Raw genomic sequence first — 15,135 nt, forward strand, 5'->3', positions numbered from 1 at the left:
GCAGTTGAAGCAAATCAAATCTGGACAATCGGTGTCGCTATAGATTCCGCCGCAAAGGAAACTGCGGGTTAATGATTCTAGGGATCAAGTAAAATCAAGGTTTTTTTCTTTTTTTTTTATGTGTGAGTGAGAGCCACGGGGCGGAGGGAGTAGAGGAGAAGGCTGTGCGCTCGGTCGGGAGCGCGCAAAGACTGCACATTGGTCGGATCCTGGAGTCGTGAGGATGGAGATCCGGCCGGACAGGTTTAAGGTCGTGGCAGCCAAGACTCTCGGGAAAATCTACGGGTATGTAAAAATCTCTCTGGAGCAAATTACGACCAGAAAATGTTGCATATCGCACCGCAGAGAGCGGCTGCCTTCTCGTGTTAAAAAGAAAAAGTTCAACTTTTACGATTAAATCAGGCTTCTGGAGGACAGAGCAGAGCTGCTGAAACAAGGTTTATTTGTCTTAAAAGAGGAGAAAACTGCTCTTTTGGAGATCAAGATCTCCAGAGACCTGGATTAGTGTCGGGTCGGGTGACCTGGCACCACATCTGTCCCTCTATAGGCTACTGATCTGTCGCATAGGAAACTGGCACACACGGCTTATCACTTTAGGAGAATCATGCCATAGCTGATCAGAGAAGTTTCTCCTGAGCACACAATCGCTCTGAAACCTTAAACTGAAATCTCACATGCAATGATTTAGCTTCTTATGAGCAAATGAACAGAATTAAGTTTCATTTAGGCCCCAAACTGATCCATCAGTGTAAGATGAAGCGTAGGATCGATTGGTTGGATTCATGTCTTTCAGGCTTTTTCTGCAGTGCTGTCACTTTGTCCAATCACAGACTCTTTGTCACTGTTTTACGTGGGGGTTTATGACTGAGCGACCAAACAATGTGTGCCAGTTTTCATAAGAGATTAGGGCTTCACAAGGCTGTCTTGTTATTCTGCTAGACTCATCGGGAATCACTATGTGCTGTGGTGTAAATTAGGGGGATGCGCTCTGCGGCCTGTTGTCCTGTCACACCTGTCATTGTGGGACAGGTGAGGTGGGGAAGACTTTTCAAACACTTGTGATGACGGGCAGGGGGACGTGGTTCAAGGTCGCAACATGGCGGGTAATCTGTGTGGCATTTTAGATCCACAAGACTCCTGCGTAAAGAATTCATTGTGTGTGTGTGTGTGTGTGTGTGTGTGTGTGTGTGTGTGTGTGTGTGTGTGTGTGTTTTGGGTAATGGGAACATCTCTCCAAACAGCTCCACTCTTAATAAACTGCAGAAAAATAATAAAATAAATAAAGAAGGAATGACACGCCTTCCCAGCTGAAAGGCTGTGATGGAGTGAGGAGTCTGGTCAGTGATGGATATCTGAACGCAAAAAAGGCGTTGATGGACTCCCCTTTCTTTCGCTCGGGATTTGATGTAGCGTCTAAACACTTAAATCCTCTCCAGAAATAGCCTCTGCTCGTCCAAGCTGTCGGCCCACGTAAATCCCCTGCAGGCCGTACACCTTGGCCACCTCTCTCGCCATCTCTCCCCCTCTAAGTAGCCCGATAGCTCGTCATTGTGTCCCTTCCCCCCTCCTGCTCAGGACACCTCACAGCCAGTCGGGATTAGGCCACTCGACCTACGGCAGAGCCAGCAGCCTATAAGCTTTCATTTCCGTGAGGCGCACGTGCACTCAGGTGCTCCCTTGGTACCTTGCTGCCGTGCGTAACGCGCACCGGCCCGTTCCCCGCTCCCGTTCTCTGCACGCAACATGCTTAACGAGCGCACGGAGAGGAGAGCAAACACAGCTGTGTTCACTCGTTGTTTATTCATTTTTAATGTCTTATTTAAGCCACAGAGCTGTAGAACCTCCTGTTATATTCTTATATTAGTTTATTTGTGGTTCTGTTTGCTTTACTAAGCTATAGGCAGTATTTAACTAAATCACATTAATGTTATTTGCCGAGATAAGCAGTGTTGGAAAGTAACTAAGTACATTACATCCAAGTACTGTGCATTTTCTTCTACTTTATACTTTTACTCCACTACTTTTTCAAAAGCTTTCATCAGTTACTTTGCAGATCCAGATTATAAATACAACATCTAATGAACAAAAAATGATGATATGTTACTATAGATTGAACTGTAGAGTCATTAAAAAAATGTACTTGAGTAAAACCGCCCAGAACATCATTGGTACCCATCTACAGAGCATCAGTGATATGTGTGAAATGAGAGTCTGCACAAAGCCCAAAGGATACTAAAATACGACACTCACCCCAGCCACAGTCTGTTCACTCTACTGCCATCTGGCAAAAGATACAGAAGTATCTGCTGTCCTACCAGCAGACTACAGATCAGCTTCATTCCTCAGGCTGTGAGACTCCTCCATTCATCATCAACACTCCCTTTTCTAAAAAGATGTAGCCCGAAGGACTCAAACATAATTTCTTTTTTTAACCTGGTAAGAACTAGCCTCTATTTTGTGTCTCTGCTCGATAATTAACAGAGTTTATCTCTGCAACTACAAGGTCTATTTGAATAATCAAGGTATCATAATAAAGGGAACACTTGAAATATTTGTTCACATGTGTAAATATAAGTATATATGTCACAGGGTCCGAGTAAATTAAGCATACAGCATAAATGAAAGATTTTTTTTTTAAAGAAATACAATTTTAGAATGAATATCCCTGAGAAATGATGCAGCTGCAGCTCCAGATCTCTAGTAAACCATAGCAAAACATCTGAACATTACCTCTGCCAACTAATAAAGTGAATCAGAACAAAATTAAAGAGGTTTTCAGCACAGAGTACTCAGGCAGAATCTCCAAATGTGCCATTTTGGCACCATCTGTGTCATTTAAAATTTCCCAGGTACCAAACTATGTATTTCACTTATATGTTACCATAGGTGCTCAAAAATATCCCAATTGGTTAAACCCTTTTGTTTTAAAAAATGACAATAAAGTTACCTTGTAATCTCATAAAAGAGTACTTCTCCCACCACTGAAGATTAGTGTGACAAAACAGAAGCATGGGTTCATTGTAAAGCCCACTCAAAGTCTCCTGTTATGCAACTATCTACAGTGTATTAGGGCTGCAACTAATAATACTTGTCATAACTGATTAATCGTTTGGTCTCCATAGCAGCAGAGACCGATTAACAATGCCCATCAAAATGTCCTAAATCTCAAGTTGATGTCATGAAATGTCTTGTTTAGTCCTGCCAGCAGTCCAAAACCTAAAAATGTTTTCTTCACTACAATGTTAAGACAAGGACAAACTACACTTCAAACAAGAGAATATTTGAGGTCTGATCTATATATAGATCTTTATAAATAAATACTGTGCAGAGATCTCGGGTCTCATTCCTGAATCTTTTACCAGAATGAACAGCCCTCTGTATAAATGTTTGAAATTGAAATATGCTCATTTTAAACACTTTTGATCCACAATATCGGAGGGGAGAACAAATGTAACAGACATTTGAGCAAATGTAACTCTTTATTATTAAATGCCTCTTTGTTGGGGCTCTATGGAACATTATTCTTTCAATTCAGTGTATTTAACTAAAGCAAATTAACTCCAAAATGTACTTCTTTTATGAGACTATAGTGCTTGTAACAATCCACAGTTCAAACTATAACATTTTGCACTACTAGACTAAGTTCAGTAGGTCCTCTACAGTGGTGTCACAACGTACACCAATTATTTGACTCTCTCTTCAGTGATTCTAAGCTGTTGACTCAACTCTGAACCAAGCTGCTGAACCGCCCCGACATTTGTCCTTGACGTATGAATTGAGAGATTAACCTGGACGGAGAACCAGGAACACTCGCTTGACACAATGGCTCAGGTGAATTCAGCTTCCTTACATGACATCAAGATTCAAAACCGAGCACTTTTCTTATCGGGCTGCACTGGTTCACAGACTTTTCCTCGTGGTGCGCCGAGCACGACAGAGAGAAGGTCAGCTAGCTTGTAAGGATTACCACGGATTTTCTTTAACTCAGGGTCAGTCATGAAAAGTCACTGCAGCACATAGCAGATGTGGCAGGAAACATACACATTTTGTTCATTGTGTTGCAGAGAAAGCAAAACTGTGTGAGCATCCACCGGATAGTGGGGAAAAAAATGGTGTGGAAGAAGAAGGAAATGTTGAGAATCGCGTGTGAGACTCAGGGGAGATGACGGTAAAAGGCAGTGTTAAAGATGAAGAGGAGACAGGAAGATGAAGAGAGAGGCCCGCTCAGACAAAAATAGTCCAAGAGAGCCAGAGTTATTAATAATTCAAGAGTGAGAATCATTAATACTTGATCAGAGTCGGAGACTGTTAGAACCCCTACTTACTGTAACTAATAGAGCATGTATGTTTCGTAATTGTGTGACTGTTATTTCTCAGTTGGTTTACTGTTGGGGTTTTTAGCTGACTGCCTGGAAAAGGTTTGTTGAAAGCAAAAGTCAAGTCAAAGGCTTTTTGTTACTTGATATGTTGGTATCCATGTCATTTTTAAGGTCTCCAGAGGATGTACATCTTGTGGCGCTGCAATAATGGCATAAAGATCTTTAGTGACCAGCTGGTGCCTTTTTTCCCCTGGTGTTTCAGAATTGTGATTCTCGTCCCTGGTGATTTGATAGAGTCGGAACATTTCTGGTGTAGGACAGGGTTCGTTCAAGTACACAGAGGGAAAAAGCCTCACACAGCTAACAGAATAAAACTGTATTATATTGTACGGTTGGCCTATACGCAAGTGGGATTTACTAAATGAGTAGAGCTGTGTCACAAGCAAAATTACTATGGTCTGGACTTTGCACTACATCTAAGGACGACACCAACATTTTGTGCAAACAAGATTTTAGGGTCTGTGCTGACTCAGTGGTCTACATCAGCATCTGCACTCTTTTTCCAACTATCTAATAATCCAAATTACAAAGATATAATATCTATATAAATAAGTTGAATAAATAATAAAGAAAACAAGGTATGTGTTACGAAAACTGAAAGTTAGCAGAGAAGTTTCCTAGTTTATTGTAATCTATACTGCGGCAATTAAAAGCATAGAATGCAGGATTTGTCAGCTGCCGTTTGTAAACACACTATTCAAAGTTTTTGCAGGTCTGTCCATTTGTTTGTTGGTTGGTTTGTCAGCAGGATTACACGAAAATCACAAAACAGATTTCCACGAAACTTGGATGGTGGATTAATTAATTTTCAGTGTTGATCTGGATAAAGGGACAGTTCCAGAAATGTTTTTCTCACTTTCTATAACATTGTGAAATAGGGCTTTATTTTTTTAAATTAATTTATTTTTTTTCCATTTTTGTAAATTCCTCATGTAATAATGCATGGATATTGATTAACAAATCAGGGATTTTTAAGTGGCTGGTACAATCTGATACCCATCCAAATAAAAATCCAGATCTAATGGATGGGTTTATTTGATATTGGATTAGGCATGATCAAATTAAAGGGGACTGTTGGGCCTGAGTGCCATTCTAGTTTCCTGATTTCTGGGTGGTTAAACTCTAAAGCACAAATAAACACACCCTCACCTCCACAGACTTCTCCAGACGTTTTGTGAATGCAGCCAAAGCATTACCTTCTGAGGCAGCTGGATTTACAAGATTGTGAGAACATGTGATCTCGCAAATCCATCTTGCCAGGCTTCAAGCTGTGCACTTTTGGGTGAAAACACAGTAGCTGAACCAATCAGTGAGATATGAGGACCTACTGAAGCTACAGGTGTGGTTTAGGTGTGACAACCTTTGAGAGAACCGACTGTTCCTTTGAAAACAACAATGGTCGCTCTTCAAGAGGTTAGTGTAGAATCTGCTTATAGCATCAGAACTGGAGAGTATATTTCAGTGAAAGAAGAGCAATAAACAGTTCTGAAGACTCTTCTCAATGGAAAAGATGTTTTCGCTCTTCTTCCAACTGGCATCGGTATGAGGCTGGTTGTAGTGCTCTCCTTCTGTTGATCTGATTAGTTGAAGTGACCCATGATAGATGGTGATTCACAGATGGTTCGTCCAATCACCTGATAAGTATATTTCATTTTTTTTAAGAGACACCTCTCTTAACGGTTCTGTGTAACAAACCATCGTCATGGCGCGTCAGGTTAGCTAAACTGCACACTTATTCTGTTCTCTGCTCTACCTGTGTGTGTAGCTCTCTCCCACCCTTAGTCAAACATACACACAGACCTACAGCTCCTCATGACAGAAAGCAGAGGAGAGAGATATATGTTTTATATGAGTCCTGACAACACATCCTGCACACTGTTATTGTCTAAGGGCTAAACTGCAGGGGCCAAAGGTTGTTGCCCAGAAATGTCCTGAACACAGCAAAAATACTAAGAAAATACAGGTAGAGAGAACACAGTTTAATATATATTGTAGTGAGTGTTTGTATAACAAGACTAAAGATCAATTTAAGACTTTTCAGATGTGTTCTGTGTTTGCTGAGTGTATAGCTTCAACATGTACTTTGGGGCTTACACACAAACACACACACACACACACACACACACGCACACGCACACGCACGCGCACACACACACACACACACACACACACACACACACACACAGTCTTAGTGCCATGATGCAGAGGAGATTCACTGTGATCACAGCAACCACATTTACCACACTGATGTATAAAACAGTAAACAGTGATGAGTGGATTCAAACATGTCAGTCAGTTTAGTCTTCTCAGCCAGTACATGTACCAAAAAACATATCTAACACTTACTTTGGCATTTGTCTTATCACTTATTGCTCATTCGGACTGGTTAAGTAATGATATCTAGATATGGCTTTTAAATGTATTGGTCTTAATGGTTTAAACTGTCATGAGACTGAGTAAATTTCATAGATTTACAGCATTTTGTTATTGTTGAAATGGGTTCTTTGGGGTGTAAGGTGACCTGCAGTTTTGATTTCGATGACCCAGTATGTATGGTAGCTTGATTCACAATATAATAATGTTTAATTTCAGTACCTTTTGATGAATATTTTCCAGGTTCCATGTGCTTATATGATGTTAATCTTAGCTCAAAGGAGTGTGACAAACAGTATCCAGTCTATACTTGCTCCTTCAGGTAGACTTTCATCCTAACCATCATGAATGTTCACAATGGCCGCTGTGGGAGTACTGTTATTAATGGGGCGTCATAGTGGCTCAGCTGGCTAAGACTCCTAGAACACGTCATTTCTCGCCCAGGATGCCTGTCAAGTTTTATCTCTTTCTGTCCTCAACAACCAGCTGTCAAGGAACGTAGCCTATAAAATACACCCCCAACTTCCTATTCATGCTTTATTCAAGCTCTGCACTGCTGGGTGTTGTATTTTGGCTAAAAGCTGCAGGGCTGAGTTGACTGTTTTGCTTTTGTACTGTAGCCTATGCATCTCTTGCTGTAAATTACATTTGCCATAAAGGCCATAGGGACATTTGCTTTTAACGAGCTACATATAGATATGAAAATATATATGTATAATGAATAAGGCTGTAATATAAAAAGGGCTCTGTGCTTTGGACCTGCAGTGCTCGAGTCTGATCTGAGACCTCAGCATTGCACAGGTCATGTTTAATAGATGATCCGCTGCGTTTAGATACATATTTGATGCCTGTTAGACTGGTGGCAGGCAGAGGTCATGATTTCTCAGGGTTTCTCAGCAAGCCATATGAACATAGGTTATAGAGGGGAGCAGGAAGAAAGGGCTTGGAAAGAGAAAAGAAGCATGGCTGCACCAGGATAAATTTCTGTGAACACTGTGTGTCTTTTACTCACACTGTACTCTTCACTGCGGGCCCGTTCTGTCAGGAGATGAATGCCTGCATTATAAAAATGAAGAAGAAGACAGAGGAGACAGGATAAGTCAAAGTTATGTCAGCGAGCTCCAGTGGTTGTAGGCTGACAAGACAACTGTGCTGACTGCCTGCTGTTAAGATGCTGGAGGTACTGGTCAAATTGACAACGAGAAAGATCGCCTGGATATACAGAATCAAGCACTTTTATCAAGCCAAGTTGTCGGTCTATAAACCCTTCAGAATAGAATCTGTTTTCACCTTGTTCTGAAAGAAAATCCACAAATTAGAAATTTGATGTTTAGTTGAATTGACAAACACTACACATCTGTATTGTATTGACTATCTGAGGTATTTCTGAAGAGTCTAGTGTGTTTAAGTGTGTACGGTCAAGGTTGTTCCAAGGGCAAATTATCTAAAAAGAGCAAGGGTTGCTTTACAACATACGTCAGATCAAGTGTCATGAGTCTAGACTGCAATAGTTTACATATCAAAAATTTCCATTCACTTTTCTCTTCACAGAGCTCTTGAGAAGAAGCAGGAAAATGGCGAGACCATCGAGCTGTCGGCAGAGGGCCGGCCGGAGCTGGTGGAGGAGAAGGAGATGCCCATCGTCGACTGCACATGCTTCGGTCTGCCCAGGCGCTACATCATCGCCATCCTCTCCGGAATTGGCTTCTGCATCTCCTTCGGTATCCGATGTAACTTGGGTGTGGCCATCGTCAGCATGGTCAACAGCCACACCATCTTCAGAGACAACAAGGAGGTCGTAGTGGTGAGTGGCGGCGAATGAGGCAGAAACTTTGTGCTACTTTTACCCTCTACTTAACTAAAATGGTCAACAAAAATAAATACTATTGTGTATCTGGGTTATTTATGTGTACCTCTAGGGAAGTATTGGATACACACACACTATATGGCCAAGCAAGATCCCTGATGACATTTTTTTCCCAACATTGCAGTGATGAAACTATATTAAAGGGACAGTTCACCCTAAAATCAAAAATACATATTTTTCCTCTTACCTGTAGTGCTTTTTATCCATCTAGATTGTTTAGGTGTGAGTTGCTGAGCTTTGGAGATATCGGCCATAGAGATGTCCGCTTTCTCATGAATATAATGGAACTAGATGGCACTCAAAAAAAACTACATTTGATCATCTAAACAGCAATGTCTCCTTCCAGAAATCATGACCCGGGTTACTCAAGATAATCCGCAGACCTTGTTGTGTTGCTGTCATGCAGAAAATATTTTCTGTCTACCAAACACCCGCCAACAGTCTGCTCATGGACAAGACCCATGCTAACCAAAGTAGCTAACATTACAACTCAGCTGAGGAGGATGCCATTAATGTTTAGATCCCATGCGGTAATGAACACAAGGCTCTCCTCCATAAGTAAACCTTTACTTCTGAGCAGTGATACAGTTGGAAGGTGTAGTTCAGTAGAAAGAATATAGTTCCTATATCAAACCGACACAACAAGGTCCGTGAATTATTTTAAGGTACCAGGTGATGATTTCTGACACCTCAACAATAGGAGGATAAAGAAGGAAGGAAAAATATGTATTTTGGGGTAATTTGTCCTTTTAATGTTACAAATCTTTGTTGATGGTGGAAATGGGAATTGACAGTCTGTCAGTCAATGTTGCAGTCCCTCCTCTCCCAAACTAATGACCAGTATTAGACACTGTCTGCTCTGACAGATAAAATATCACCTCAATGCATTTCATAGATCAAACTCTAATTCAAGCACAAGTGCACACTAATCATTTTTCTCATGTACTCATCCAAACAGAAAGCTCAGTTTGACTGGGACCCAGAAACAGTGGGAATGATCCATGGTTCCTTCTTCTGGGGATACATTGTAACCCAAATCCCCGGAGGGTTCATCTGTCAAAAGTTTGCAGCAAACAGGTCTGTTAATCCATTAATAATATTTTTGGTATGCATGGGATAATTTTTTTACTTACTAAATGTCTCTTCGTTTCTATTTTCTTTCCTCTTCCAGAGTGTTTGGCTTTGCCATTGTGGCCACGTCTTGCCTGAATATGCTCATCCCCGCAGCAGCACGGATGCATTTTGGCTGTGTTATCATTGTCAGGGTGTTTCAAGGACTAGTAGAGGTGCCTGATTCTTGTCTTAAGCTTCCCTTTTAAACACAATACATGGGCAATGACAAAGATATATATTCACATTTTATGTACAACATTCATCATAATAATATATATAATTTCTTCCCCATCCCAAAGGGGGTTTCATATCCGGCCTGTCATGGTATTTGGGCAAAATGGGCACCACCTCTGGAAAGAAGTCGCCTGGCCACAACAGCCTTTTGCGGTGAGTCCGCTATCACTGTACTGTTTGTCTCTGTCTTTAACAACAGATGTTTGTTATCACTTTTAGAGACATTTTTTGATAGTTCAAAAATGCACTATGCAGTTTTGGGGACAAAATTTTAATCAGAATATCTTTATTGACTTCATTGACTGAGTTTTTTTTGCCTAAACAAACTAAATAAACAAACATTCTTCATGTTAATCACTGAGTAAACAGAATAAACAAACTGACCTTTAAAGACAACACAATTTCATACTGTTCTACTTTGTTTATATTTGGTGGACCCTGCCACCTTTGTAGCTTCAAACAGTGTTCTGGGGACCTTATTTTCCCCTGAGAACAGCTTGTTTATTCAGTTATGGAAAAAATTATTATTTCTGAGTTTGTATTATTACCTCATTAATATTGTTTATAAAAATTATGAGTTTGAATTCCTTCTCCTTAACTACATAGTGGCCCTTTAATATGATTAGTTGATTAGTTGGTTATTTGATTGATCAGTTAGTTGATTTCCTGTGCATGCGTGTGCTCCTCGAATGGTCCCATTGCCCAAGTATGGATGGTGCTCTTCTGACTTGAGTGTGCTTGTGAGCTTTAAAGTTGTAATATAGAAATAACATGGGCATAGCAAAAAAGATGCAAAGTTGTTTACTAACTAATCTAGGTCAGTCTATGGGGACAGAAACTAATACTTACAGTCCAATACCATAAAAAAACTATTGATATTGATATTTATTGTGAATCAATAAAAACTGTCTCACCATCAACCAAGCATTTACTTCCTTACACCATGTTTCTGCGTATATGTGTCATGTACCAACATTTTGAGGGCAAACATGAATTTCCCAGTCAGGAACTCTTTATTTCTGATTAGTCCAACAACACATTAATGTGCTACAAAAGAAAATTAACCGTCAGCTACCATCATGATCGATGAAATGTTATTTTCCAAACAAAATGCCACATTTGTTGCTTCCAGCTTCTCAAATGTGATGAGATGCTGCCTTTCTTTGTCACATATGACAGTAAATATCCTGCGTTTTGAAAGACAACACAAGTTATTTTGAAGATGTTTTTTGAAAAAACAGTGTCAAAATAAAAATAAGAGGCAGATTAATGATAATAAAAGTCACTGTTAGTTGAGCCCTAAACATGTGTCTCTTTTTTTAGGTTCTTATGCTGGTGCTGTGATTGCCATGCCATTAGCTGGAATTCTTGTCCAGTACTCAGGATGGTCATCAGTCTTCTATGTCTATGGTAAGAGACCTTTAACCTTTAGGCCTGACATGGGACATAGGACATACCTCTTTCATACTGTACCAAACTTGGGAAACTACACATACACATCAGAAATACTATATCCTACAGTAATCAATTGGTTTGTGACAACAGTAAATAAATCCAAACGCTGATATCAATAGTAGTGTCATGCACAACATAGACGCTGACACATGCTGAAACTGAAAGGAAAAGGAGACTGCAAAAGGCTAGCACCATAAATATGAGAAGCTGAATAAAAACATCACCTGTTATGTATGAATTCAGCCTTAAATCCCAGTCTTTACAGAGGCAGCAGGTACAGTCAAGGTGTCTCCTTTGCAGCTTGTTCGCTTTGACCGTTCCTCTCAGTTTTGACACTTACATTACTCCTCTTTCTTCGCCTTGCCTGCTTGCCTGTCTTCCTCCCTCCCCACAGGAACTTTTGGGGTCATGTGGTATTGCTTCTGGTTCCTGGTGTCTTACGAAAGTCCAGCAGCCCATCCCACCATCACTGAGGAGGAAAGGAAATATATTGAGGAAAGCATTGGCGAGTCGGCACAGCAAGCAATAACGGTCAGTACATAGCGTAGGTTTTCCTTAGGTACAATGTGACTCAAACACTATGTCACATCACATTGGCTCATGTTAACAGTGCTGATATGGCCTGCGCAGTCACTTCAAGTGAATGTGAAGAGTTTGCAATGTCACTATGCTCGTACTTTCTGCAAAATGTTAACATAAAGACAAGTAGAACTGAACAAAGAGCAGAGAGATGATAAAAAGTAACATAAGAATAAGTAAGAAGTCATCCTGAGTGTGACTAAGATAGATTTAGACACTCCATATTATATAGTAACCTCTGTATATGGATCACAAAGGAAAGGGAAAAAAATAATTCAGGTACAACTGTGCATTGTTTTTTCCATGTCATAGAAATTCAACACACCGTGGAGGGCCTTCTTTACATCAATGCCTGTGTACGCCATCATCGTGGCTAATTTCTGCAGAAGCTGGACTTTCTATTTGCTTCTCATCAGCCAGCCTGCATACTTCGAGGAGGTGTTTGGGTTCGAGATTAGCAAGGTAAAGGAAACCAGAAGTGGGAACAAAAAGTTTCCCTATGTATAATAACATGATACTGTCGAGGAAAGTCTGCTTTCCAGGTTTATTCTAGTGACCATCTCTAGAGTTCTCAAAACTATTACATAAAAACAAATTTTTCCTCTTTCATATCTAGGTGGGCATAGTTTCTGCACTTCCTCATCTCGTCATGACCATTATCGTGCCCATTGGTGGCCAGATTGCTGACTATCTGCGCTCCAATCAAATCATGACCACCACGAACGTCCGGAAACTTATGAATTGTGGAGGTAAGAAAGGGCCGAAATTAAGGGAAGGCATGGATGTGCTGTAAAAGAAATGTTTTGCCTATTATAGCAGATTGTTTTCTTAGAAGAGGTCAAAACTGTAGTCATATTAGCATATGCTCAAGTTCTGTTTTAAAATTTTCAGCCTTTTATGGATATGATTGGACAGTTGGTTTGGTCACTTGAACGTGAAAAACTGCACAGTAGCTCATTGGTTAACAATAGCGTTAACTACCATATTTAGTAAACTGTGGTTAGAAAACATCTGCTGCATTAGGGAAATGATGACTCACCGTAAAACAGAAGCTCCGCTTCTGCTGCTGGCTATTTTTGAACAACAGAGAGAAATCAATAGCAAAGTGAAATGAAGAAGCATACAGTGTACATAGCACTTTGTGAGAAGCTGTCGGTACTCTGGCAACGTTAGGTTTCTGCTCAGTCAACGGCATTCCATGAAAAGAAAGATGGCCTTCAGTAAACTTTCTAAGATTCAATGTTATCCATAACACATCAAACTATTTCACTTGTCTGCAACAGGGTTTGGGATGGAGGCAACCCTGCTGTTGGTGGTGGGCTTCTCTCATACGAAAGGTGTTGCCATTACATTCCTGGTGCTGGCTGTGGGTTTCTCTGGCTTTGCTATTTCAGGTGAAGCCAAATTTTTGTTTCTGCACGCATCTACCTTGCTTCCATAAGTATTCATAAGCCACAATTTTCACAAAGGACATCAACTTATTCTTTTATACCATTATCCAATGCATATTCAAGTAGCATTCAGGCTTTTCAGTGGGGGATTTGAGAGAGGATGACCCAAATGCAACCCCCTTGTTAACCTGCCACCCCCCCTCTCTTTCTCCTCATAGCAGAGTGAGTGCAGGGGGGTTGTTAGTTGAATATGTTAGTCTAGCCTGACTTATTGATCCTTTATCTGACTGAGGTTTGTGCAAGTTGGAATCTATGGTCCCCACTATGGCTCTGAAATATTAGCAGCCTAAATGTGCTGTGTATTGATGAATACATGACGCTGTCTGTGGTGCCTTTTTGCAGACGGAGTTGTAAGTGTCCCTTTTTCTCTCAGTCCTGCTCTTCTGTCAGTTTCATATTGGATATATAATATTCTCTGAACTATATACTATAAATCCTTAATTCTATACCATATCATAGCGTATGTACTCTATAGAGTTGCGTCAACCTCATGATCGAAGTGACAAGTAGCAACATGTAGTCACAGAAGAGCGAGAGGATCCCATTGCTCAATTCCTCCTCATACAAATTAACAATTCACCAACTGGGGCTTGTAAATAAATAACTATTTCCTCTCATTTATGTACTAATGTCGTATTTTTCCTTCCTCATAAGGTTTCAATGTCAACCATCTGGACATTGCACCGCGCTATGCTAGTATCCTCATGGGAATCTCCAACGGTGTGGGTACTTTGTCCGGTATGGTTTGCCCACTTATAGTTGGTGCCATGACGAAGCATAAGGTGAGAACTTCTAATGTAAAATACATACTAATACATATTTTTGTTGTTATTTTGTTATCTGAAGGAGTGTTTTTCTTATTACTGTGGATTATTGAGCAATAGTTGTGCATGTAAGCCTCCAACTGAAGTGGTCATTGAAAATGCAGAGGTGTCACTTCCTCAGGAAGACTTCTTTTATACTGGTAGAAATTAATACATATTAAATTTTGGACTGCGAATAGTTCTACAAAAGAGAACTATATAAAGAATAAGTACATGCAGCCACAAGACACATTATGATTCCAAAGTCGTAATGGAAAATTAAACTTGCAGTGTTGTTCTCTCTTCCTCTTTCTTTCTTCACACCATTCTTTGATAGACACGAGAGGAGTGGCAGGGTGTGTTTCTTATCGCCTCGCTTGTTCACTACGGAGGTGTTATATTCTATGGTGTGTATATTCCCCTCTTAATTTGTTTCAACATATTCTTTAATAAACAAAGCATTCAAATGTTCAAGCATGCAACAAACTGAATTGTTTGTCATGCAAAGGTTAGCAGTTGCAATATGCAAAATCATGCATCATCAATGCATCTTATGGACTGATTTTGTCTGTCTCTGTGCTGCAGGCCTCTTTGCATCTGGAGAGAAGCAAGCTTGGGCAGAACCAGAGCAGCTGAGCGATGAGAAATGTGGCATCCTTGATGAGGACGAGCTTGCAAACGAGACGGAGGAGCTGTACCGCACAAGTGGCGGAGGAGGCTACGGAGCCATGAACCAGGGAGCGGATCCTAATGGAGGTGGGGGCATGGCAGGAGGAGGAGGAGGCTGGGTCTCAGACTGGGACAAAACTGAGGAGTACGTCCAACCAGCCGGAACCAATAATTACCTTTATGGAGGAGAGGTGGACCGAGATTTAACATAA

The 15,135-nt window shown here is 40.6% G+C and overlaps 1 protein-coding gene across 1 annotated transcript; it reads left to right on the forward strand.

Moving 5' to 3' along the window:
• Window positions 1-223: 223 nt before the first annotated feature.
• LOC141015743 (vesicular glutamate transporter 1-like) lies at window positions 224-15,135 on the forward strand. The gene is made up of 13 exons (XM_073489908.1): window positions 224-285; window positions 8,304-8,556; window positions 9,578-9,696; window positions 9,791-9,905; window positions 10,032-10,119; window positions 11,290-11,376; window positions 11,816-11,952; window positions 12,313-12,462; window positions 12,617-12,749; window positions 13,284-13,394; window positions 14,106-14,233; window positions 14,592-14,661; window positions 14,840-15,135. Exons 1-13 carry the CDS (start codon window positions 224-226, stop codon window positions 15,133-15,135), a joined length of 1,749 nt encoding a protein of 582 aa, XP_073346009.1.

Source organism: Pagrus major, chromosome 20, assembly GCF_040436345.1.
Source record: "Pagrus major chromosome 20, Pma_NU_1.0".
Lineage (NCBI taxonomy): Eukaryota > Metazoa > Chordata > Actinopteri > Spariformes > Sparidae > Pagrus > Pagrus major.

Coding starts and splice junctions, on each gene's coding strand:
- LOC141015743 (XM_073489908.1), top strand. CDS start 224: ATGGAGATCCGGCCGGACAGGTTTAAGGTCGTGGCAGCCAAGACTCTC. Junction 9,697..9,790: donor CAAAAGTTTGCAGCAAACAG/GTCTGTTAATCC, acceptor TTCCTCTTCCAG/AGTGTTTGGCTTTGCCATTG. Junction 14,234..14,591: donor GTGCCATGACGAAGCATAAG/GTGAGAACTTCT, acceptor ATTCTTTGATAG/ACACGAGAGGAGTGGCAGGG.